Source organism: Heptranchias perlo, chromosome 13 (assembly GCF_035084215.1).
Source record: "Heptranchias perlo isolate sHepPer1 chromosome 13, sHepPer1.hap1, whole genome shotgun sequence".
NCBI classification, from domain to species: Eukaryota; Metazoa; Chordata; class Chondrichthyes; order Hexanchiformes; family Hexanchidae; genus Heptranchias; species Heptranchias perlo.
This window is the reverse complement of record NC_090337.1, coordinates 65,715,548-65,741,333: the sequence shown is the minus strand read 5'-3', so window position 1 is coordinate 65,741,333 and position 25,786 is coordinate 65,715,548. Positions and strand designations below refer to the sequence as shown.

The 25,786-nt window shown below is 52.1% G+C and overlaps 1 protein-coding gene across 1 annotated transcript in view; it reads right to left on the bottom strand.

Annotated features, from left to right (window-relative positions):
- ppp1r7 (protein phosphatase 1, regulatory (inhibitor) subunit 7) overlaps window positions 1-25,786 on the bottom strand; it is a 41,442-nt gene that overhangs the window by 12,009 nt on the left and 3,647 nt on the right. The window contains exons 2-6 of the mRNA XM_067995620.1: window positions 18,712-18,825; window positions 10,250-10,305; window positions 7,956-8,021; window positions 5,534-5,664; window positions 4,840-5,002 (exon numbers count right to left, since the gene is read on the bottom strand). Coding sequence (XP_067851721.1) covers window positions 4,840-5,002; window positions 5,534-5,664; window positions 7,956-8,021; window positions 10,250-10,305; window positions 18,712-18,825 — 530 coding nt within the window. The remainder of the gene's footprint in view (window positions 1-4,839; window positions 5,003-5,533; window positions 5,665-7,955; window positions 8,022-10,249; window positions 10,306-18,711; window positions 18,826-25,786) is intronic.

The following is a 25,786-nucleotide window of genomic DNA, read 5'->3' as shown; positions in this document are numbered from 1 at the left end:
GGTGAGAAGGTTGGTTCTCAAACAAGCGTACTGAGCTTGAATAAAGGAGACTATGATGGTATGAAAGTGGAATTGATTAAAGTGGACTGGGAAAATAGATTAAAGGGTAAGACGGTACATGAGCAGTGGTGTTCATTCAAGGAGTTATTTTACAACTTTCAAAAAATATATATTCCACTGAGGAAAAAAGGGTGTAAAAGAAACGACAGCCATCCGTGGCTAAGTAAAGAAATTAAGGATAGTATCCGACTAAAAACAAGGACATATAAGGAAGCCAAACTTAGTGGGAGGATAGAAGATTGGGAAGTCTTCAAAAGACAGCAAAAAGTAACTAAAGGATTGATTAAGAAAGGGAAGCTAGATTATGAAAATAAATTAGCAAAAAATATAAAAACAATGCAAGAGTTTCTACAGTTATATAAAAAGAAAAAGGGTGGCTAAGGCAAACGTAGGTCCCTTAGAGGATGAGACCGGGAAATTAATGGTGGGAAACATGGAGATGGCAAAAATGCTGAACCAATATTTTGTTTCAGTCTTTACGGTAGAGGACACTAAGAATATCCCCACACAGGACAAACAGGGGGCTCTCGGGGGGCAGGAGCTAAATACGATTAAAATCACTAAGGAATTGGTACTCAGTAAATTAATGGGACTCAAGGCGGATAAATCCCCTGGACCTGATGGCTTACATCCTAGGGTCTTGAGGGAAGTGGCTGTAGGGATTGTGGATGCTTTGGTAATAATTTTCCAAAATTCTCTGGACTCGGCAAAGGTCCCGGCAGATTGGAAAACTGCTAATGTAACACCCTTATTTAAAAAGGGTAGTAGGTAGAAGGCTGGAAATTATAGACCAGTTAGCCTAACATCTGTGGTGGGTAAAATTTTGGAGTCTATTATTAAGGAGACAGTAGCAGAACATTTGGATAAACATAATTTAATAGGACAAAGTCAGCATGGCTTTACGAAGGGGAAGTCATGTCTGACAAATTTGCTTGAGTTCTTTGAGGACATAACGTACAGGGTGGATAAAGGGGAACCAGTGGATGTAGTGTATTTAGACTTCCAGAAGGCATTCGACAAGGTGCCACATAAAAGATTATTGCTCAAGATAAAGAATCACTGGATTGGGGGTAATATTCTGGCATGGGTGGAGGATTGGTTATCTAACAGGAAGCAGAGAGTTGGGATAAATGGTTCATTCTCGGACTGGCAACCAGTACCCAGTGGTGTTCCGCAGGGGTCGGTGCTGGGTCCCCAACTCTTTACAATCTATATTAACGATTTGGAGGAGGGGACCGAGTGTAACATATCAAAGTTTGCAGATGATACAAAGATGGGAGGGAAAGTAGAGAGTGAGATTTGGCAGATGCAATACAATATTGGAAAATGTGAGGTTATGCACTTTGGCAGGAAAAATCAGAGAGCAAGTTGTTATCTTAATGGCAAGAAACTGGAAAGTACTGCAGTACAAAGGGATCTGGGGGTCTTAGTGTAAGAAAATAAAAAAGTTAGTATGCAGGTGCAGCAGGTGATCAAGAAGGCCAACGGAATGTTGGCTTTTATTGCTCGGGGGATAGAATATAAAAACAGGGAGGTATTGCTGCAGTTATATAAGGTATTGGTGAGACCGCACCTGGAATACTGCATACAGTTTTGGTCTCCATACTTAAGAAAAGACATACTTGCTCTCGAGGCAGTACAAAGAAGGTTCACTCGGTTAATCCCGGGGATGAGGGGGTGGACATATGAGGAGAGGTTGAGTAGATTGGGACTCTACTCATTGGAGTTCAGAAGAATGAGAGGCGATCTTATTGAAACATAAAAGATTGTGAAGGGGCTTGATCGGGTGGATGCGGTAAGGATGCTCCCAAGGATGGGTGAAACTAGAACTAGGGGGCATAATCTTAGAATAAGGGGCTGCTCTTTCAAAACTGAGATGAGGAGAAACTTCTTCACTCAGAGGGTAGTAGGTCTGTGGAATAAATAAATTTAAAACAGAAATAGACAGTTTCCTCGAAGTAAAGGGAATTAGGGGTTATGGGGAGCGGGCAGGAAATTGGACATGAATTTAGATTTGAGGTTAGGATCAGGTCAGCCATGATCTTATTGAATGGGGGAGCAGGCTCGAGGGGCCCATTGGCCTACTCCTGCTCCTATTTCTTATGTTCTTATGATGGAGGGAAGGTCATTGATGAAGCAGCTGAAGATGATTGGGCCTAGGACACTGCCCTGAGGAGCTCCTGCAGCAATGTCCTGGGGCTGAGATGATTGGCCTCCAACAGCCACTACCATCTTCCTTTGTGCTAGGTATGATTCCAGCCACTGGAGCGTTTTCCCCCTGATTCCCATTGACTTCAATTTTACTAGGGCTCCTTGGTGCCACACTCAGTCAAATGCTGCCTTGATGTCAAGGGCAGTCACTCTCACCTCACCTCTGGAATGCAGCTCTTTTGTCCACGTTTGGACCAAGGCTGTAATGAGGTCTGGAGTTGAGTGGTCCTGGCGGAACCCAAACTGAGCATCGGTGAGCAGGTTATTGGTGAGTAAGTGCCGCTTGATAGCACTGTTGACGACACCTTCCATCACTTTGCTGATGATTGAGAGTCGGCTGATGGGGCGGTAATTGGCCGGATTGGATTTGTCCTGCTTTTTGTGGACAGGACATACCTGGGCAATTTTCCACATTGTCGGGTAGATGCCAGTGTTGTAGCTGTACTGGGCTAGAGGCGCGGCTAGTTCTGGAGCACAAGACTTCAGCCGGGATGTTGTAAGGGCCCATCATCTTTGCTGTATCCAGTGCACTCAGCCGTTCCTTGGTATCACGTGGAGTGAATCGAATTGGCTGAAGACTGGCTTCTGTGATGGTGGGGATATCGGGAGGAGGCTGAGATGGATCATCCATTCGGCACTTCTGGCTGAAGATGGTTGGAAACGCTTCAGCCTTATCTTTTGCACTCACATGCTGGACTCCGCCATCATTGAGGATGGGGATGTTCACAGAGCCTCTTCCTCCCGTTAGTCGTTTAATTGTCCAGCACCATTCATGACTGGATGTGGCAGGACTGCAGAGCTTTGATCTGATACGTTGGTTGTGGAATCGCTTAGCTGTCTATAGCATGTTGCTTCCGCTGTTTAGCATGCATGTAGTCCTGTGTTGTAGCTTCACCAGGTTGGCACTTCATTTTAAGGTATGCCTGGTGCTGCTCCTGGCATCCTTCTATTCCTTTCTCCCTCATGTTTTTATCTAGCTTCCACTTAAATTCATCTAAGCTAATCACCTCAACTGCTCCACATGATAGCGAATTCCACATTCTCTGGGTAAAGAAGTTTCTCCTTAATTCAGTATTGAATTTATTAGTGACTATCTTATATTTATGACTCCAGTTCTGGTCTCCCCAACAAGTGGAAGCATCTTCTCCGTGTCTAACCCATCAAAGCCTTTCATAATCTTGAAGACCTCTATCAGGTTACCCCTCAGTCTTCTCTTTCTAGAGAAAAGAGCCCCAGCCTGCTTAATCTTTCCTGATAGGTATAACCTCCCAGTTCTGGTATCATCCTAGTAAATCTTTTTTGCACCTTGTTCAGTGCTTCTATATCCTAACGAGTTGCTCACTTCCTGACCCCGCAAAGCCTCTCCACCAGCTACAAAGCTCAAATCAGGAGTGGAATAGACTACTCACTGCTCACCTGGATGGGTGCAGCTGCAACACTCAAGAAGCTCAACACCACACAGGGCGAAATAGTCCACTAGACTGTCATCCTTGCCACTGAGCTCAATATCAAACCCCTCCATCACCAGTACACTGTGGTTGCAGTATGTGCTACAGGATGAAGTGCTGCAATTCACCAAACATAGTTTAACAGCACCTCTCAGCCCCATGATTCTACCACTGAGATGGACAAGAGCAGCAACATCACAGTAACACCATTGCTTCAGTTCCCCTCCAAATCACACCATCCTGACTTCAACATATATCACAGTTTCTTCATCGTCACTGGGTCAAAAATCTTGAAACTCCTGAACTTTCTATCATCCCTGTGAGAGCACCATCACCACAAGGACCCACCACCGCCTTCTCGGGGGAACTAGGAGTGGGCAATAAATTTAGCCTCGCCAGCATCACTACATTCCATAAACCAAAATATGTCTGCTATACATTGCTTACCATCTGTGTGTGTACCCTAAGCTTCAATAAAGTTAAAAGATAAAAAATTAAATACACAGATAAATGAACCCTTTTAGTGTTCTTACAAAAAAATACATACCAGATAATAAAAATGCAATTTGACTACTTAAATCACTGTAAATTAATGGCCCTGTTAATACACTGCATTTAGAGGCAATCACAGCCTCGTAAATAAGATCTGGGAGTGCCCGTCGCACTTTGTTGGTTGTAAAGCACTTTGGAATAAACTGAGGATGTGAAAGGCACTACATGAATACCAATTCTTTCTTCTTTTAAGGTGTCATGGTATTGAGAGAGAGATAACTGGCCATTTCATACTTCCCTCCCCCCTTGATCTGGAACTATAAATTTACAAGCATCTTCCAATCCGTGAACTTCACTCGGTGAACAGCAGTTCAAATTTTAAGTGTCCTCAGGCTGTCCTTACGTACAGCAAGTGGCTTTAAAGGGGAACTGTGCCACTTTATTAGCAGAATAATAATACACTGTGCATTACCTGATATCATTCTCTTGTCCTTATTATAAGGGGCATCCTCAAATGATCATGTGTATTGCCATAAGAGTTCCATTAGTTATTTAAGGCAAGTGTCGGCTTAAGACTAAACTCCCGGGGATTTGGACTGTCCTACTGACAATTCCAACATGCACTTACCCGGATGCGATTCGAGCCGAGCTCCAACATCTCCAACTGATCCAGGTGACCAACATTTTCTATTTTCGTGATTTTGTTGTTCACAAGGAATAGCTTCTTTAGCTTGGTCAGGCACTCAAGAGCCTCGATTTTCCGCACGACGTTGAAGGAGAGATCCAAAACCCTGTATGGAAACAAAGGGAACCAGGGAATCTCTACAGTTTTAAAGCACAATGAGGACATCAGTATCTGCAGTGCGCAGACAGAGCTTCCAGGTGAGCTGCTGCACCAGGTGAGAAAAGGAAAGGAGTGAGACTAACGACAAGACAGCACGAAAGGTGAGCGTGAGAGCTCACTGCCGATCTGGGTGAACACTGTTTTCTCCTATCCCAATAAAAGTTTTCAAACTGCTGGGTCCTCTGCGAAAGTTGATTATGCTCCAGTCAGTATCTGGGATTTGTGCTGCACCTGGAGGTTGGTGGGGGAGCCCCGAGATACAAAGCGGGAAATCCTCAACCTTCAGAAAGAGTCACCTGTGTCACTATTTATGGACTAATGGGCAGCTCGCAGCTATAATTTAATGAAGGAGTAATCGTGGTGGTTCCTGAAACTACAGGCCCTCCGTGTGCTCTGGAATTGTTTCCTACCACAGAGAGCTGGACTGTAGTGCTGGAATCGCCACAAAAAGAATACATTTAATCATTTTACTACTTACTCGAGATCCTTCAATGCCTGGAGATTTTCTAACTGATTGACCTGGTTGTCATACAGATCCAACTCTCGTAGTGTTAGCAGATGGTCAAGGTTCTCAATCATTTTGATAAGGTTCTGACGAAGACACAGCACCTAGAATAGAACCAGAGACCAGGAAGAACTTACACGGACAACATTCCAACGTTAAACTACCCAGCGACAAAATTACATTTCTATTAATTTTATAACATACTAGAAGATCAAAGTTTAAATAAATAGGACATAAAAGGGGGGGAAAAAAGGCATGAGCCACAGTGAAACCAAGAGGGCTGAGCTAGGTTGGTAGATAATTAAAGGATTTACTAATTGTACTGGTGACATCCTGTGGAAGAAATTCAATACTGCACAAGCCTTTATTTTGATTGCCCAATACGTATACCTTTCATCCTTTCTATGGTAGTGCAATGAAAATGCCGATTGTTTACTGAGCCCATACCTATTTTTAGATAGAACATTGCTTCTCCAATTGTCCAATGAAGCTTAAAAATTTTTTTGGTATATGAGCATATGAAGATGACCAGGTATTACTGACAATTCAGCGTGTCAAGCTATGGAAGATTCAAACAATGGAAGATCCTTAAATGGTACAATGTGCGATTCCACTGTTGCTGGTGCATTCTCCAGCTGACGACCAGCAGAGTGTCATGTGTGTCTAGTTGCACTGCTGCAAGTCTGATTTGGCACTAGATGAAGACTCACTCCTGGGATGTAGGCCGTACTAACACTGGGGCTAATACAGAGCTTGCAATTTATTGTTGCAATTTTTGAGCTCTTTTTGCTATTAAAAAAAGACATGCCCTGTCAGACAAGTGTGAGGACTTATATAATCTTATTGGTACCCCTCAAAATGAATGTCTGACTGCAACCCCAAAACTTACTGTAGGTGAGAACCAGAGCCACAGCCTAAATGCCAGAATTATAAAGTAACTGAGAACAAAAGGGCAGTGCTGGCCAAGGTAAAGTATTCACACAGAGGGTCGTAGGATGTGGTGAGCAATACAGCGATTGAACTGCATTGCAAGTCAAGTTCAACACTGCAAATTGCAATTGTTCATATTTTTAAAAAAATTTGTATGTTTTATTTGTCTATGTAGCATTTTTGTAACTACTTAACTATACTTTTGGGGTGGGAAAAGGTTGGCATATATTTCTTGAAATATTATACATCAAATTGTCGCCTTATTCCTGTTGCGTGGAAAATTTTCCAGAGTGGGTTTTTTTTTGACTCGAGTCGGCTGCAGCTTCTGGCTATTGAACCATCAAGGTTTAGATCAGCATTCCTGAGCGGTGACCTGTTCAAGCAAAACAGACAGCAATAGATCCAAATTTGGAACCCACTCCTGGACCAGTAATGTGCAATATATACACAGTGAGACAGGACAACAGCACACATCGAAAAGCACATTTTAAAGGAATGCTAATACATAGCAGGAGAATTAAATGCTGATCTCAACCAAAGAGCTTAATAGAAACCCTGTCAGAAGTTGGCAGTGAGTCATAACAACATGCAAGAATTTCCACACAGTGAAAGACAGCAACAGGCAGAAACTCAGCTCTAGAACAATTGTCTAAGCACAATAAAAAAAACATTTTCTTTTAAAGCTGTGCAGTCTCAAATATTCAACCCTTTGCTAGCATCTCTGCAGTCACCTCAAATCTAGATTCACAGAAATAGATCAGATCACAATGAAATGGGAACAAATTCCAGAAATTAGGCAATCGTCCAACATGGCTGACCTGCCAGTCAAGCAGCCTGCTCACCGATGGACTTCTTTTTTCACACCACTAGTGTTATGACCACCGCACCAGCGTGGCTGCAGTTAACTCCATTTTGGGAGGACTGAAGGGAAGTCTGGAGTGTCATTAGGCAACGGCAGGTCCTAATGGCATGTTGCACAGGCAAAACATAGAATGAAGGACCTTACTTCACCCTGGGGGGGGGGGGGGGCGGGGGAAATCAAGTGACCCAGGGCACGGGGCGTGACGTGCTAGCTGGTGAGCTTTGAACATGGGTTTGCTCTCGTGATTCCTCAGAGTAAATTCCTAATCTCAGCCAGGATGCAATTCCCAACATGCCAATGCCTGACCTCACGCATTCCACTGGGAGGTCTGCTACTTGAAGGGAATACTGGCGAGGGAAGGCACTGAGCATAGTCTGGGTGGGAAAGGGAACATAATGAGCATAGAGATGACAGAGGTCCTAAAGCGGGGATTAATACAAATCACATCCATATAGGAGATTTTACTGTCAGAAACCATGAGGGCCTTTCCCACCAATTCATAAGCAGCACTCAGGTATCAGGATGCTGTGATAGCAAATACTTAAGACATGCAGAGGTGGTAAAAGAATCAACCACTACTCCTGGGATGTCAGCTGATCGCACCTTCACTTTCTTCAGTACATCAAATCCTTCTATTTTCCCAATTCTGCAGTGGTTGAGATCAACATCCTGGAAAATCACAAAATAAGCAGATGTGTTAAAGGGAACAAAACTGCTCACAAATCTAAGATCATCCCAAGCTACTTACTTGGAACGTACAAGTAGAATGAGAACAATAAAGGCTTGTGTTTATATAGCACCTTATTGCAACTCAAATGCTTTGAAGCATTTCACATACAAATCAATTACTTTGAAAAGCAATGATTTACGTGAGCAACTACAATAATAGCCAATGAAGGCCCCACAATCCCACAAAACCCTTCATTACAAAATAACCCACTTAAAAAAATATAATGTAAAATTAAGCCTCAAGCTCCTTTTAAAGGAGCAGCTGTTTTAATGTGGAATGCACCCTCACCTCTCTGGAGGGAGTGCCTTTAGCAAGAACACAAACACATTAACATTTCATCCTCGTTTGGTAACCCAAACAAATGCATCCTGCGGTGACAGACCTTAAAGTCACTGTCACTGAAAGTGAGTCAGCTGTGGCTCAGTGAGTAGCACTCTCGCCTTCAAGTCAGAAAGTCGTCGGTTCAAGTCCCACTCCAGAGATTTGAGCACAAAATCTAGGCTGACTCTCCAGAGCAGTACAGAGGGAGTGCAGCAATGTCACAGGTGCAGTCTTTCAGATGAGACATTAAACCGAGGCCCTGTCTGCCCTTTCAGGTTGATGTAAAAAGAACCCCATGGCACTATTCCAAGAGCAGGGGAGTTCTCCCATTTATCCCTCAACCAACATCACTAAAACAGATTATCTGGTCATTGTCACATTGTTGTTGGTGGGAACTTGCTGTGTGCAAATTGGCTGTCGTGTTTCCTACAATACAACAGTGACTACACTTTGGGGCGTCCTGAGGTCGTGAATAGACGCTATATAAATGCAAGCCTTTCTTTCTTGAAAGCGCCAGTTACTGTTCTCCATCCTGAATTAGGCCTGGATACAGACAGGTCTTGAGCTTTGTCCAGCCCATCTGGAAAATGGCATCTTTATGGGGATTTGGAGTGCTTTCCCAGCATCACTTGAAATTAAAATGTTCCAAAAAAAGTTTCACTGCCAACTATTCAAAATAGCACACGGCAAATTTTTTTAATCGTAGGTTCTCGATAGGAATATACTCCATTTATCACAAACTCAGTTACTCCTTAGAGCTGAGAGTTCAAGGCCAACAGTCTCAACCCAGTTCACCTAAAGTACACTACCATATATACTACATTGTAGATACACGATCAGATAATCTCTCGCTCTGCCATGCTTTTGTGATACAGCACAGTATTGGGAAAGGTCATGTGGGTACAAAGGGGAAACGCCAGCTAACAGCAGGGTTGATGTACTTTGGTAGACTAACACGCAGGCGACAACAGATTAGGAACCGCTCAATCAGGTCACTTAATGCATTGAGCTGAATTATGAGTGAGGTGGGTCCCAGGGAGATGCGATTTATCTGATGAAAGACTAAAGTTAGTATCAGAGATGACGCACTGAGAATCATGTAGTCTTGTCATTTACTGCACATTAGAGACTGATGGTCTGAAGATGTACTTGAAAGGTTATGGGGAAAGTGCTGTGTACAGGGAATAACAGGTGAATCTTCAAAAACAACTTTAATAAGATTGAGGAAGACTCATCTGCTGACATTTTGGGAAGCAGTGACCCTTGGCTACAGTCTACCAATACTGATGTCTGTGTAGGCTATTCTGAGTTATAACTATAATTGCTCACCTCCCCAGCAAGAATACTGCTTTGAATGAGATGGGGAACCAGCCACTTAGCTTGTGGAATAACACCATTGCAGCCACTTCGATTCACAGACGAGCTGCTCTCCTTCTCCAAGGATCCACAAGTGTTAAAGTCTTCACCTAAACAGCAACTTAATGAGCAAGATGGCAAAGTGCAACTGCCACAGGTCCAACTCCAGGACCTCAAGGGATGTGATGCTGCGAGTGGGAAAACGAACAGAAGCACCACTGATGAGAAGAGCTCACATTTAGCCATGAACTGTAGCCAACAGTGTGAGGACGTTTGCCAGAGTTCAAAGGGGTAACAAGAGCAGAGAACAGAGTCAACTTTGGAACCTGTACCCACACAACAGCAACAAACGCATCAAGGTGACCAACCTGCCTTCGCACCCACTCGAAAAAAACAATGTACTGCATTACTCAACAACCCAGTCTCTGCATCAATCGCAACCTGTATCTTTGACCCTCAAATATTGAAGCTCCTTCAAAGGATGACTCACCTCTGCTTCAGGATCTAAAATGATGGTGTCAATGTCAACTGGAGTGTCTGGTTCTCCTGAAATAGAATAAAACATTTTTACTGGCCTAACCAAGATTAACGATCATTTCTGTACTGAAATACAAAACTGAAGACAATTAAATTCCTTCCACGCAAAGTTTATGCCAGAAATACTAGAAAGTTACACTTGGGTCACAGATCCTTGGCCAGAGCTCGGTACACGGGGGCCTGATTTCCCACATTATTGTCTAGGACCCAGACAATCTTTGAGAGACACGGCCACTTACTCCCTCCAATCTACTTTATGGCACTCGCTGCTCACGATGCAGCCTGCTCTATATGCAGAAGACCAAAAGCTCACCGTTTCCAACTCATCCTCTCACAGACCCGTTCTTTCAATCATCTTGCGACTGACAGATCCACCGGGTTTCACTTGCAATTTGTTTTAATTTCAGATCTGCAGCGTCGCAGCTTTTTCTCCTCTCCGTTTCTTTTTCCCTCGTGCTCTTGTTGTACATGGATCTTTAATGTGTCTTTATCACTTCCTACTTAACATATCCCTTTGTCCATTCTAAACGCCTACATTTTCTCTCTCAACCTTCCATCACCACACTGTTTTATAATAGGCAGTTTGCAAGTCAATTAACACATTAGCTCCCTCTCTAATTGGTCGGTTGGTTCTCTTCCCCCCACCCCCTTTTCCCCCCTCTGCCCCTCTAAATGTAATCTCTTGGCCTTCAGTCTAATTAAGGGTATACACCCGAAATGTCATAACCTGTCTTTTGTCTTTACAGATGTTGACTGACCTGTGTATTTCCAGCTTCTGCACTTTTTCCCTTTACTATAACAAAGATTGAGATTTTTTAGCTCCCCACATTGTATCTTAAATTAGGCACTTTTCCTGAGGTTGTATTTTTTTTTAAAAGGCTTCTTGTGCTCCAAGGTTAAGCCCAGCTAGTGAAGTTAATGGCATTGACTGTCCCCTTTTAAAATGTAGTGTTCCATGCTGGTTTCTCCCAGCACTATCCACGGCCAGCTGGTGACCTGCTCCCCTCCTGGTTTCTGAAGGGACTCACCTTCCCTCACTTTCCAATCGCCTCTCTTCCTGGGAGCTCTCCCGCAGGCACGTTTCTGTGCAGCACATGTTCGATAGTTTCTTCCCACATTATTGTCTAGGACCCAGACAATCTTTTTGAGAGACACGGCCACTTGCTCCCTCCAATCTACTATATGGCACTCGCTGCTCACGATGCAGAAGACCAAAAGCTCACCGTTTCCAACTCATCCTCTCTCACTAACCGTTGGCTCCAGCCTGCTACGTTGCTCCAATCAAACTCGAGATCAGTAACTCCTGGCATTTCTCAGGCCTCTGGTCTCAGCACCGATCTTAACTTCGGACTGCAGCTGCCTCATTTTCCTGCTGCTTTCTCCCATTTATTTTCCCACTTTGCTCCCTTTCATTTCGGAGCTGTTTTACTCACCCAATGAATTTTCAGTCTACCCGAGATGCCTGCCACCCAGGTGCAGAACTTTTTTTTGAAACCTCTTCCGCTGTTTAACGTGTTCCAAGGCCATTAATCCCAATGGCTGATGCACTTTAACAGTCAATGGCATATTGACTCCTTCCCTTTAAACTCTTTACTTTTCTCACTGTTTTTGTTTTACAGTTCTAACTTGTTTTTTCTCTTTCCAGCTATTGACTGCCCTGGTGATGTGTTTTCACCATTATTGGCTTTTAATCCCAGATTTTCAGTACTTGCCGTTTTTTTTTAAAAACTGATGCAGCAAAATTCTGAAGTTGAAGCAAAATGATTTTTCATCACATTTTTTAGTCACACCTTCACTCATGACTCATATACAACTGATCATCCTTAAAAATAAGAATTTTAAAAAATAAATCTAACTATCTCATAAATGATCCAATAAATCTAATGATCTAATAAAAATTAGTAGAGAAGATGTTTCCACTTGTGGGGGAGTCCAAAACCAATAAGGAATTCAGGAGAAACTTCTTTACCCAGGGTGGTGAAAATGCAGAATTCGCTACCACAAAGAGCAGTTGAGGTGAGTAGCACAGATACATTTAAGGGGAAGTGACATAAGTACATGAGGGAGAAAGGAATGGAAGGATATGTTGATAGGATGAGATGAAGTAAGGTGGGAGGAGTATCGTGTGGAGCATAAACACCAGCACAAGACGAGTTGGGCCCAATGGCCTGTTTCTCGCTACAGAAAGTAACAATAAGGATAAAACCGGACAGACCACCCGGCAACAGACCACTAGGCACCGGACACGACAAAGGTAAACCAAGCCCAGTCGACCTGCAAAGTCCTCCTCACGAACATCTGGGGACTGGCGCCAGAATTGGGAGAGCTGTCCCACAGACTAGTCAAGCAACAGCCTGACATAGCCACACTCACAGAATCATACCTTTCAGCCAACGAACCATCACCATCCCTGAGTATGTCCTGTCCCACCGGCAGGACAGACCCACCAGAGGTGGCGGTACAGTGATATACAGTCAGGAGGGAGTGGCTCTGGGAGTCCTCAACATTGACTCCGAACTCCATGAAATCTCATAGCATCAGGTCAAACATGGACGAGGAAACCTCCTGCTGATTACCACCTACCGCCCTCCCTCAGCTGATGAATCAGTCCTCCTCCATGTCGAGCACCACTGGAGGAAGCACAGAGTAGCAAGGGCACAGAATGTACTCTGGGTGGGGGACTTCAATGTCCAGCACCAAGAGTGGCTCGGTAGCACCACTACTGACCGAGCCCTGAATGACACAGCTGCCAGACTGGGCCTGCGGCAGGTGGTAAGTGAACCAACACGAGGGAAAAAACAACTTGACCTCGTCCTCACCAATCTACCTGTCGCAGATGCATCTGTCCATGACAGTATTGGTAGGAGTGATCTTCGCACTGAGGACAACATCCAACGTGTTGTGTGGCACTATCACCGTGCTAAATGGGATAGATTCAGACCAGATCGAACAGCTCAAAACTGGGCATCCATGAGGCGCTGTGGGCCATCAGCAGCAGCAGAATTGTATTCCAGCACAATCTGTAACCTCATGGCCCAGCATATTCCTCACTCTACCATTACCGACAAGCCAGGGGATCAACCTTGATTCAGTGAGGAGTGTAGAAGAGCATGCCAGGAGCAGCACCAGGCCTACTTAAAAATTAGGTGCCAACCTGGTGAAGCTACAACTCAGGACTACATGCGTGTTAAACAGCTGAAGCAACATGCAATAGCAGAGCTAAGCAATTCCACAACCAACGGATCAGATCGAAGCTCTGCAGTCCAGCCACATTCAGTCGTGAATGGTGGTGGACAATTAAACAACTAACGGGAGGAGGAGGAGGCTCCGTGAACATCCCCATCCTCAACGATGGCGGAGTCCAGCACGTGAGTGCAAATGACAAGGCTGAAGTTATTGCAACTACCTTCAGCCAGAAGTGCCGAGTGGATGATCCATCTCGGCCTCCTCCTGATATCCCCACGATCACAGAAGCCAGTCTTCAGCCAATTCAATTCACTCCATATGATATCAAGAAACGGCTGAGTGCACTGGATACAACAAAGACTATGGGCCCCGACAACATCCCAGCTGAAGACTTCTGCTCCAGAACTAGCCGCGCCTCTAGCCAAGCTGTTCCAGTACAGATTCAACACTGACATCTACCAGACAACGTGGAAAGTTGCCCAGGTACGTCCTGTCCACAAAAAGCAGGTCAAATCCAATCCTGCCAATTACCACCCCATCAGTCTACTCTCAATCATTAGCAAAGTGATGGAAGGTGTCGTCGACAGTGCTATCAAGCAGCACTTACTCACCAATAACCTACTCACCGATGCTCAGTTTGGGTTCCGCCAGGACCACTCGGCTCCAGACCTCGTTACAGCCTTGGTCCGAACATGGACAAGACAACTGAATTCCAGAGGTGAGGAGAGAGTGACAGCCCTTGACATCAAGGCAGCATTTGACCGAATGTGGTACCAAGGAGCCTTAGTAAAATTGAAGTCAATGGGAATCAGGGGGAAAACACTCCAGTGGCTGGAGTCATACCTAGCACAAAGGAAGATGGTAGTGGTTGTTGGAGGTGAATCATCTCAGCCCCAGGACGTTGCTGCAGGAGTTCCTCAGGGCAGTGTCCTCGGCCTAACCATCTTCAACTTCTTCATCGATGACCTTCCCTCCAGCATAAGGTCAGAAATGGGGATGTTCGCTGATGATTGCACAGTGTTCAGTTCCATTCGCAACCCCTCAGATAATGAAGCAGTCTGTGCCCAGATGCTGCAAGACCTGGACAACATCCAGGCTTGGGCTGATAAGTGGCAAGTAACATTCACGCCAGACAAGTGCCAGGCAATGACCATCTCCAAGAGAGAGTCTAACCACCTCCCCTTGACATTCAACGGCATTACAATCGCCGAATTCCCCACCATCAATATCCTGGGGGTCATCATTGACCAGAAACACTAACTGGACCAGCCACATAAATACTGTGGCAACAAGAGCAGGTCAGAGGCTGGGTATTCTGCGGCAAGTGACTCACCTCCTGACTCCCCAAAGCCTTTCCGCTATCTACAAGGCACAAGTCAGGGGTCAGGAGTGTGATGGAATACTCTCCACTTGCCTGGATGAATGCAGCTCCAACAACACTCAAGAAGCTCAACACTATCCAGGATAAAGCAGCCTGCTTGATTGGCACCCCATCCACCACCCTAAACATTCACTCCCTTCACCACCGGCGCACTGTGGCTGCAGTGTGCACCATCCACAGGATGCACTGCAGCAACTCGCCAAGGCTTCTTCGACAGCACCTCCCAAACCCACGACCTCTACCACCTGGAAGTACAAGGGTAGCAGGCACATGGGAACAACAGCACCTGCACATTCCCCTCCAAGCAGGCCTGACTCATCTGTAGAAATATAGGGGCCTGTTAGTGCAAACAGCACGGAGTGCGGCAGGACCAAGTGAAACAGCTGTGAGTTCGGTGAGTGTGGGAGTTCGGTGAAGTGGGGGAAGGAGGTGCTGCTTTTCCTAACTTTTTCCACAGAGCGGCGGCGGACCTGAGCGGCAGAAGACCGAGAGTGGGGATAAAAGCAGCAGCAGACCTGCAACTGCAACGTCACAGGTGAGGCAGGAGAGTCCGAGAGGTGAGCACAGTATAAAAGGAGAAACCGAGAGCGGGAGGAGAGTCTGAGAGGTGAACGCAGTGTAAATCTAAGGCAAGTCATGGCAGCAGAGCTCGCACCCGTGATATGCTCCTCCTGCACTATGTGGGAAGTCATGGACGCTACCAGTGTCCCTGGCGACCACGTGTGCAGGAAGTGTGCCCAGCTGCAGCTACTGGCTAACCGCATTTCGGAGCTGGAGCTGCGGGTGGATTCGCTGTGGAGCATCCGTGATGCTGAGACTATCGTGGATAGCACGTTCAGTGAGGTGGTCACACCGCAGGTAAAAATTACACAGATTGAATTTTTTGATGAGGTGACTAAAGTAGTAGACAGGGGAATGTCAATGGATGTTATTTATATGGACTTCCAGAAGGCATTTGATAAGGTCCCACATAAGAGACTGTTAGCTAAGATAGAAGTCCATGGAATCGAGGGAAAAGTACAGACTGGGTTAGGACGTTGGCTGAGTGAAAGGCGACAGAGAGTAGAGATAATGGGTAGGTACTCACATTGGCAGGATGTGATTAGTGGAGTCCCGCAGGGATCTGTCTTGGGGCCTCAATTATTCACAATATTTATTAACGACTTAGATGAAGGTACAGAAAGTCTCATATCTAAGTTTGCCGATGACACAAAGATTGGTGACATTGTAAGCAGTGTAGATGAAAACATAAAATTACAAAGCGATATTGATAGATTAGGTGAATGGGCAAAACTGTGGCAACTTATATTTGATCTTATAATGCAGCAGCCTATATTACAAATTTATATCTTCAAGTTAGCAAATAAAATCTCATTTAAAACATGAGGCCACCTCTGCTTGATCTGGAAGTACTGGTAGCATCAAATCTGCTCACAGCACTGGAAGTGGTGGCAGTAATTGGGGGTCATTAAGTATCTCATGTATATGGACAGTGTTTTGGGATTGGTGCAATTTTTCCTTTGGTATATTGGTACCATGTTGGTGTACAAGGTTACGGGGAGATTTAATAGAGGCATTCAAAATCATGAGGGTTTTGATGGAGTAAATAAGGAGAAACTGTTTCCACTGGCAGAAGGGCCGGTGACCAGAGGACACAGATTTAAGGTAATTGGCAAAAGAGCCAGAGGTGAGATGAGGAGAATTTTTTTTACGCAGCGAGTTATGATGATCTGGAATGCACTGCCTGAAAGGGTGGTGGAAGCAGATTCACTAGTAACTTTCAAAAGGGAATTGGATATATTCTTGAAAAGGAAAAATTTGCAGGGCTTTGGGGAAAGAGCAGGGGAGTGGGACTAATTGGATAGCTCTTTCAAAGAGCCGACACAGGCATTATGTGCCGAATGGCCTCCTTCTGTACTTGAAGATTCTGAGACTCGTAACATTGGGTGCCACATATAGAATAGTTTAGGAAAGCATGTTATTACAAGCACCTCAGAAGCTTCAAATTCTGAAAAGCTTCAGTCTCAACAGTCCTCCTTTGTCTTCCGCTGGAAGACTCCACACAAATGGGAAGGGATCAAAACAAACAAGCAAGGCAACCCAGGCCAGCTTCACATAACCTTGGGCAGTTGGTTGAGAGCAGCATTGCCAAACACCTACACTGGCTGTGGATAAAGCACATCATAGGGTGGTGCATAATACTTACACACCTGGGACTGAGGTAGACTGTAATCCAACAGTTGAATTCAGATTATTTACGCACGGAATGATGTCAATTTGGGAATCCCAGGCTGAATGAGTCCTGCACACTCACTCGCCCAGTTGAGTCCAGTGCGAGGAACAGACGTTTAATTCAATTATATACCGTATTACATAATCTTGGTATTATGCCCATTTTAAGGCAATAGATTATTTTAGTGGAAAAGACTTAAGCAACCAAATTCACAAATTTGGAACACAGTAGATTTGACAAAGACTGTTTTCAGCCATCCATTCCAACTCCTCTGTTCCATGTCTGAGAGATACTCCCATCCCCTCCAACTGCAATCTCACCCTTTCCAGCAGGTCTTTATCACATACCTTCCGTCCGTGATCACCCATACCTTGCTATCACTGCGGTTTCTTCTCATTGCAAGACAGAGTGCTGCAGTACTGGAGCTATTTAAGCATTGCCACCACCCGTGAAAGCGACCCACGACCTCCACTCTAATCCCACAGCGCTGCCCAATGCTGCAGCGTGAGATAAACGTAACGGCACACATTCCCTGGTCTTGTACATGTCTTTTATTTCACTAATTTCTCTCATCGTGCCTCCTTCCGTCTTACACTATCACTTCTGTCACTTTACAGCTCGTTCATTTTCCTGTGAATGTGGTCTTTTTTCCTCCTCTCTTTCCCTCGCTTCGCTCCTCCTTATAAGCTGTTCATCGGAAACACCTTCCCGTTCTGATGAAGGGCTGTGCCTGTAACATCAGCGCTGCTTCCTTTACAGCTGCTGCCTGACCTGCTGAGTGTTTCCAGCATTTTTTGTTTCAGATTTCCAGCATCTGCAGAGTTTTGCTTATAAAACTATTTCAAGACCGGTAAGGTGGGGGGGGGTGGAATTTAAATCTAAAGCTGCTGCCTTTGCCCTCTTCCATTAATGTGGAAAAATAAAGCTGGAGAACGTTTCCCTGAGGAGCAAGTGTCAAATTATTTATTTATTTTTGAAAGCTGGGATCAGGATCCAGGAGCAGTAAGGATCTTATTCCCGTGAGGTTAATGTTACTCAGATATAGGCCCCTGGATAAACCATATTTCCAGCCAAACGTGACTATTCTCTACAAGGCTGTGTTCTAATCTCCTCAGCCTACTTCCAGTGTGAAGGGAGAGGAGGATGAAGAAGAATTTTTCCTTTAAGTTCAAAAAGGGTAGTCGTCCATGACCAATATTGCTGAAATCATGGTGTGGAGGGATGAGATTGAGATACAGGCTGTAATCTAAAGAGGGAGATGGGGTGACAAGGTAACGGTGTCCTTGTGAGGTAGTATAGTTGAGGCAGTGGGACCAATCCCATAAAGTGAGAGGGCAACTCAAGATTGGCCATGATGCAGCAGGATGACCAATAAAAGTCGCAGCATTCCAGAGGGAGGGGGAACAACTTCAGAGGCAAGACCACTTCGGCAAGAATCCTGGTAGCGCGTTTAATTGAGCGAGGCCGGGGAGCTGCCATCTCAGTCGAGAGATGCGTGGTCAGGCACATCAGGAATGGAGAATTTAGAGGACAGCACAAAATGGAACGAGTTCATTGCTTCCAATAACACCTTTGTAAATCGTCTGTAAAATGTAAAATTACAGAAGTTCAGTACCTGCTGCGTTACCGCCAGTTCCCCTCAATCTTATATTCTGAGACAACTCGTCAATCGTTCCTTTTCTTCGTCCATCTTCATCACCAGACTCTTCAGATTCCACTCGTCTGTCAACTGCCAAACATGACATGGTTACTGTATTCCAAACTGAAATTTTTATCTTGCTAATCTTCATCAGCCTGCCCCCTGCTACCAGACCCTCTCTCCAGTCACTCCCTCTCCATCCACCGTTGCACCCCCACCTCACTCCCTCTCCATCCCCCGTTGCACCCCCACCTCACTCCCTCTCCATCCCCCTTTCTGTCGATCTATCTCTCTCTCTCTCTCTCTCTCTCTCTTCCCCCCCCCCCACCCCCCCATCTATCTATATCCCGGCCCCCTCCCTCTCTCTATCTATCTCGGACCCTCTCTCTCTCTCTCTCTCTCTCTCCATCCATCCATCTCGGACCCTCTCTCTCTCTCTCCATCCATCCATCCATCTCGGACCCCCTCTCTCTCTCTCCATCCATCCATCCATCTCGGACCCCCTCTCTCTCTCTCCATCCATCCATCCATCTCGGACCCCCTCTCTCTCTCCATCCATCTCGGAACCCCTCTCCCTCTCCATCCATCTCGGAATCCCTCTCCCTCTCCATCCATCTCGGACCCCCTCTCCCTCTCCATCCATCTCGGCCCCTCTCCCCCTCCCTCTCCACATCCCGGTCCCCCTCTCCCCCTCCCCCTCCCTCTCCCTCTCCCGGTCCCCCTCCCCCTCCCTCTCCCTCTCCCCCTCCCCCCTCCCCCTCCCTCCCTCTCCCCCTCCCTCTCCTTCTCCACATCCCGGTCCCCCTCTCCCCCTCCACATCCCGGTCCCCCTCTCCCCCTCCACATCCCGGTCCCCCTCTCCCCCTCCACATCCCGGTCCCCCTCTCCCCCTCCACATCCCGGTCCCCCTCTCCCCCTCCACATCCCGGTCCCCCTCTCCCCCTCCACATCCCGGTCCCCCTCTCCCCCTCCCTCTCCACATCCCGGTCCCGGTCCCCCTCTCCCCCTCCACATCCCGGTCCCCCTCTCCCCCTCCACATCCCGGTCCCCCTCTCCCTCTCCCCCTCCCTCTCCCCCTCCCTCTCCACATCCCGGTCCCCCTCTCCCCCTCCCTGTCCCCCTCCCGGTCCCCCTCTCCCCCTCCCGGTCCCCCTCTCCCCCTCCCTCTCCACCTCCCGGTCCCCCTCTCCCCCTCCCCCTCCCGGTCCCCCTCTCCCCCTCCCTCTCCCTCTCCACATCCCGGTCCCCCTCTCCCCCTCCCTATCCCGGTCCCCCTCTCCCCCTCCACATCCCGGTCCCCCCTCTCCCCCTCCCCCTCCACATCCCGGTCCCCCTCTCCCCCTCCCTCTCCACATCCCGGTCCCCCTCTCCCCCTCCCTCTCCACATCCCGGTCCCCCTCTCCCCCTCCCTCTCCACATCCCGGTCCCCCTCTCCCCATCCCTCTCCACATCCCGGTCCCCCTCTCCCCCTCCCTCTCCACATCCCGGTCCCCCTCTCCACATCCCTCTCCACATCCCGGTCCCCCTCTCCCCCTCCCTCTCCACATCCCGGTCCCCCTCTCCCCCTCCCTCTCCACATCCCGGTCCCCCTGTCCCCCTCCCTCTCCCCCTCCACATCCCGGTCCCCCTCTCCCCCTCCACATCCCGGTCCCCCTCTCCCCCTCCACATCCCGGTCCCCCTCTCCCTCTCCCCCTCCCTCTCCACATCCCGGTCCCCCTCTCCCCCTCCCTCTCCACATCCCGGTCCCCCTCTCCCCCTCCCGGTCCCCCCTCTCCCCCTCCCGGTCCCCCCTCTCCCCCTCCCGGTCCCGGTCCCCCTCTCCCCCTCCCTCTCCACATCCCGGTCCCCCTCTCCCCCTCCCTCTCCACATCCCGGTCCCCCTCTCCACATCCCTCTCCACATCCCGGTCCCCCTCTCCCCATCCCTCTCCACATCCCGGTCCCCCTCTCCCCCTCCCTCTCCACATCCCGGTCCCCCTCTCCACATCCCTCTCCACATCCCGGTCCCCCTCTCCCCCTCCCTCTCCACATCCCGGTCCCCCTCTCCCCCTCCCTCTCCACATCCCGGTCCCCCTGTCCCCCTCCCTCTCCCCCTCCCTCTCCCCCTCCACATCCCGGTCCCCCTCTCCCCCTCCACATCCCGGTCCCCCTCTCCCCCTCCACATCCCGGTCCCCCTCTCCCTCTCCCCCTCCCTCTCCACATCCCGGTCCCCCTCTCCCCCTCCCTCTCCACATCCCGGTCCCCCTCTCCCCCTCCCGGTCCCCCTCTCCCCCTCCCGGTCCCCCTCTCCCCCTCCCGGTCCCGGTCCCGGTCCCCCTCTCCCCCTCCCTCTCCACATCCCGGTCCCCCTCTCCCCCTCCCTCTCCACATCCCGGTCCCCCTCTCCCCCTCCCTCTCCACATCCCGGTCCCCCTCTCCCCCTCCACATCCCGGTCCCCCTCTCCCCCTCCACATCCCGGTCCCCCTCTCCCCCTCCCTCTCCACATCCCCGTCCCCCTCTCCCCCTCCCTCTCCACATCCCGCTCCCCCTGTCCCCCTCCCCCTCCCTCTCCCCATCCCGGTCCCCCTCTCCCCCTCCCTCTCCCCCTCCCCCTCCCTCTCCACATCCCGGTCCCCCTCTCCCCCACCCTCTCCCTCTCCACATCCCGGTCCCCCTCTCCCCCTCCACATCCCGGTCCCCCTCTCCCCCTCCACATCCCGGTCCCCCTCTCCCCCTCCACATCCCGGTCCCCCTCTCCCCCTCCACATCCCGGTCCCCCTCTCCCCCTCCACATCCCGGTCCCCCTCTCCCCCTCCACATCCCGGTCCCCCTCTCCCCCTCCACATCCCGGTCCCCCTCTCCCCCTCCACATCCCGGTCCCCCTCTCCCCCTCCACATCCCGGTCCCCCTCTCCCCCTCCACATCCCGGTCCCCCTCTCCCCCTCCACATCCCGGTCCCCCTCTCCCCCTCCACATCCCGGTCCCCCTCTCCCCCTCCACATCCCGGTCCCCCTCTCCCCCTCCACATCCCGGTCCCCCCTCTCCCCCTCCACATCCCGGTCCCCCCTCTCCCCCTCCCTCTCCACATCCCGGTCCCGGTCCCCCTCTCCCCCTCCACATCCCGGTCCCCCTCTCCCTCTCCCCCTCCCTCTCCACATCCCGGTCCCCCTCTCCCCCTCCCGGTCCCCCTCTCCCCCTCCCGGTCCCCCTCTCCCCCTCCCGGTCCCCCTCTCCCCCTCCCGGTCCCCCTCTCCCCCTCCCGGTCCCCCTCCCGGTCCCCCTCTCCCCCTCCCCCTGCCGGTCCCCCTCCCTCTCCCTCTCCACATCCCGGTCCCCCTCTCCCCCTCCCTCTCCACATCCCGGTCCCCCTCTCCCCCTCCCTCTCCACATCCCGGTCCCCCTCTCCACATCCCTCTCCACATCCCGGTCCCCCTCTCCACATCCCTCTCCACATCCCGGTCCCCCTCTACCCCTCCCTCCACCCATCCCGGTCCCCCTCTCCCCCTCCCTCTCCACATCCCGGTCCCCCTCTCCCCCTCACTCTCCACATCCCGGTCCCCCTCTCCCTCTCCCCATCCCCCTCTCCCTCTCCCCCTCCCTCTCCCCCTCTCCCCCTCCCCCTCCCTCTACCCCTCCCTCTACCCCTCCCTCTCCCCCTCTCCCCCTCTCCACATCCCGGTCCCCCTCTCCCCCTCCCTCTCCACATCCCCGGTCCCCCTCTCTCCCTCTCCCTCCCCCTCCCCCTCCCTCCCCACATCCCGGTCCCCCTCTCCCTCTCCCCATCCCGGTCCCCCTCTTCCTCTCCCCCTCCCCCTCCCGGTCCCGGTCCCCCTCTCCCCCTCCCCCTCCCCCTCCCCCTCCCTCTCCCTCTCCCTCTCCCCATCCCGCTCCCCCTCTCCCCCCATCCCGCTCCCCCTCTCCCCCCAACCCGCTCCCCCTCTCCCCCCATCCCGCTCCCCCTCTCCCCCCATCCCGCTCCCCCTCTCCCCCCATCCCGCTCCCCATCCCGCTCCCCCTCTCCCCCCATCCCGCTCCCCCTCTCCCCCCATCCCGCTCCCCCTCTCCCCCCATCCCGCTCCCCCTCTCCCCACATCCCGCTCCCCCTCTCCCCACATCCCGCTCCCCCTCTCCCCCTCTCCCCCCATCCCGCTACCCCTCTCCCCCCATCCCGCTCCCCCTCTCCCCCTCCCTCTCTCTCCATCCCGCTCCCCCTCCCTCTCCCTCTCCCTCTCCCTCTCTCTCCATCCCGCTCCCCCTCCTGCTCCCTCTCCCTCCATCCCGCTCCCCCTCTTTCTCCCTCTCCCTCCATCCCGCTCCCCCTCTCTCTCCCTCTCCCTCTCTCTCCATCCCGCTCCCCCTCTCTCTCCATCCCGCTCCCCCTCTCTCTCCATCCCGCTCCCCCTCTCTCTCCATCCCTTCATCCCGCTCCCCCTCTCTCTCCCTCTCCCTCCATCCCGCTCCCCCTCTCCCTCCATCCCGCTCCCCCGCCCTCTCCATCCCGCTCCCCCGCCCTCTCCATCCCGCTCCCCCGCCCTCTCCATCCCGCTCCCCCGCCCTCTCCATCCCGCCCTCTCCATCCCCCTCCCCCTCCTTCCCGCTCCCCCTCCCCCTCCCTCCCGCTCCCCCTCCCTCCCGCTCCCCCTCCCTCCCCCTCCCGCTCCTTCCCCCTCCCGCTCCTTCCCCCTCCCGCTCCTTCCCCCTCCCGCCTCCCTCCCGCTCCCGCTCCCCCTCCCTCCCGCTCCCGCTCCCCCTCCATCCCGCTCCCTCTCCCTCCCCTTCCCCCTCCCCCTCCTTCCCGCTCCCCCTCCCTCTCCATCCCGCTCCCCCTCCATCCCCTTCCCCCTCCCCCTCCTTCCCGCTCCCTCTCCATCCCCCTCCCCCTCCTTCCCGCTCCCCCTCCATCCCCCCCCCCCTCCCTGCATCTCCCCCCCCCCTCCATCCCCCCCCCCCTCCATCCCGCTCCCCCTCCATCCCCCCCCCCCTCCATCCCCCCCCCCCTCCATCCCCCCCCCCCCTCCATCCCGCTCCCCCTCCATCCCGCTCCCCCTCCATCCCGCTCCCCCTCCATCCCGCTCCCCCTCCATCCCGCTCCCCCTCCATCCCGCTCCCCCTCCCCCTCTCTCCATCCCGCTCCCCCTCCCCCTCTCTCCATCCCGCTCCCCCTCCCCCTCTCTCTCCCTCTCCCTCCCTCTCTCTGCATCCCGCTCCCCATCCCGCTCCCCCTCTCTCTCCCTCTCTCTGCATCCCGCTCCGCCTCTCTCTCCCTCTCTCCCGCTCCCTCTCCATCCCCCCCCCTCTCTCCATCCCCCCCCTCTCTCCATCCCCCCCCTCTCTCCATCCCCCCCCTCTCCCCATCCCCCCCCTCTCCCCATTCCCCCCCTCTCCCCATCCCCCCCTCTCTCTCCCCATCCCCCCCTCTCTCTCCCCATCCCCCCCTCTCTCTCCCCATCCCCCCCTCTCTCTCTCCATCCCCCCCTCTCTCTCCCCATCCCCCCCTCTCTCTCTCCATCCCCCCCTCTCTCTCTCCATCCCCCCCTCTCTCTCTCCATCCCCCCCTCTCTCTCTCCATCCCCCCCTCTCTCTCTCCATCCCCCCCCTCTCTCCATCCCCCCCTCTCTCCATCCCACTCCCCCTCTCTCTCCCCCTCTCTCTCCATCCCGCTCCCCCCCTCTCTCCATCCCCCCCTCTCTCCATCCCCCCCTCTCTCCATCCCCCCCTCTCTCCATCCCCCCCTCTCTCCATCCCCCCCTCTCTCCATCCCCCCCTCTCTCCATCCCCCCCTCTCTCCATCCCCCCCTCTCTCCATCCCCCCCTCTCTCCATCCCCCCCTCTCTCCATCCCCCCCTCTCTCCATCCCCCCCTCTCTCCATCCCCCCTCTCTCTCCATCCCGCTCCCCCCTCTCTCCCTCTCTCTCCATCCCACTCCCCCTCTCTCCCCCTCTCTCTCCATCCCGCTCCCCCTCTCTCCCCATCCCGCTCCCCCTCTCTCCATCCCGCTCCCCCTCTCTCCATCCCGCTCCCCCTCTCTCTCCCTCTCTCTCCATCCCGCTCCCCCTCTCTCTCCCTCTCTCTCTGCATCCCGCTCCCCCTCCATCCCCCTCGCTCCCCCCCTCTCTCCATCCCCCCCTCTCTCCATCCCCCCCCCCCCCCTCCATCCCCCCCCCCCCCTCTCCATCCCCCCCTCTCTCCATCCCGCTCCCCCTCTCTCCCTCTCTCTCCATCCCGCTCCCTCTCTCTCCATCCCGCTCCCTCTCCCCCTCCATCCCGCTCCCCCTCCATCCCGCTCCCCCTCCATCCCCCTCCATCCCCCTCCCCCTCCATCCCCCTCCCCCTCCATCCCCCTCCATCCCCCTCCCCCTCCATCTCCATCCCCCGCTCCCCCCCTCTCTCCCCCCCTCTCTCCATCCCTCGCTCCCCCCCTCTCTCCATCCCTCGCTCCCCCCCTCTCTCCATCCCTCGCTCCCCCCCTCTCTCCATCCCTCGCTCCCCCCCTCTCTCCATCCCTCGCTCCCCCCCTCTCTCCATCCCTCGCTCCCCCCCTCTCTCCATCCCTCGCTCCCCCCCCTCTCTCCATCCCTCGCTCCCCCCCCTCTCTCCATCCCTCGCTCCCCCCCTCTCTCCATCCCTCGCTCCCCCCCTCTCTCCATCCCTCGCTCCCCCCCTCGCTCCCCCCCTCGCTCCCCCCCTCGCTCCCCCCCTCGCTCCCCCCCTCGCTCCCCCCCTCGCTCCCCCCCTCGCTCCCCCCCTCGCTCCATCCCTCGCTCCATCCCTCGCTCCCCCCCTCGCTCCCCCCCTCGCTCCATCCCTCGCTCCCCCCCTCTCTCCATCCCTCGCTCCCCCCCTCTCTCCATCCCTCGCTCCCCCCCTCTCTCCATCCCTCGCTCCCCCCCTCTCTCCATCCCTCGCTCCCCCCCTCTCTCCATCCCTCGCTCCCCCCCTCTCTCCATCCCTCGCTCCCCCCCTCTCTCCATCCCTCGCTCCCCCCCTCTCTCCATCCCTCGCTCCCCCCCTCTCTCCATCCCTCGCTCCCCCCCTCTCTCCATCCCTCGCTCCCCCCCTCTCTCCATCCC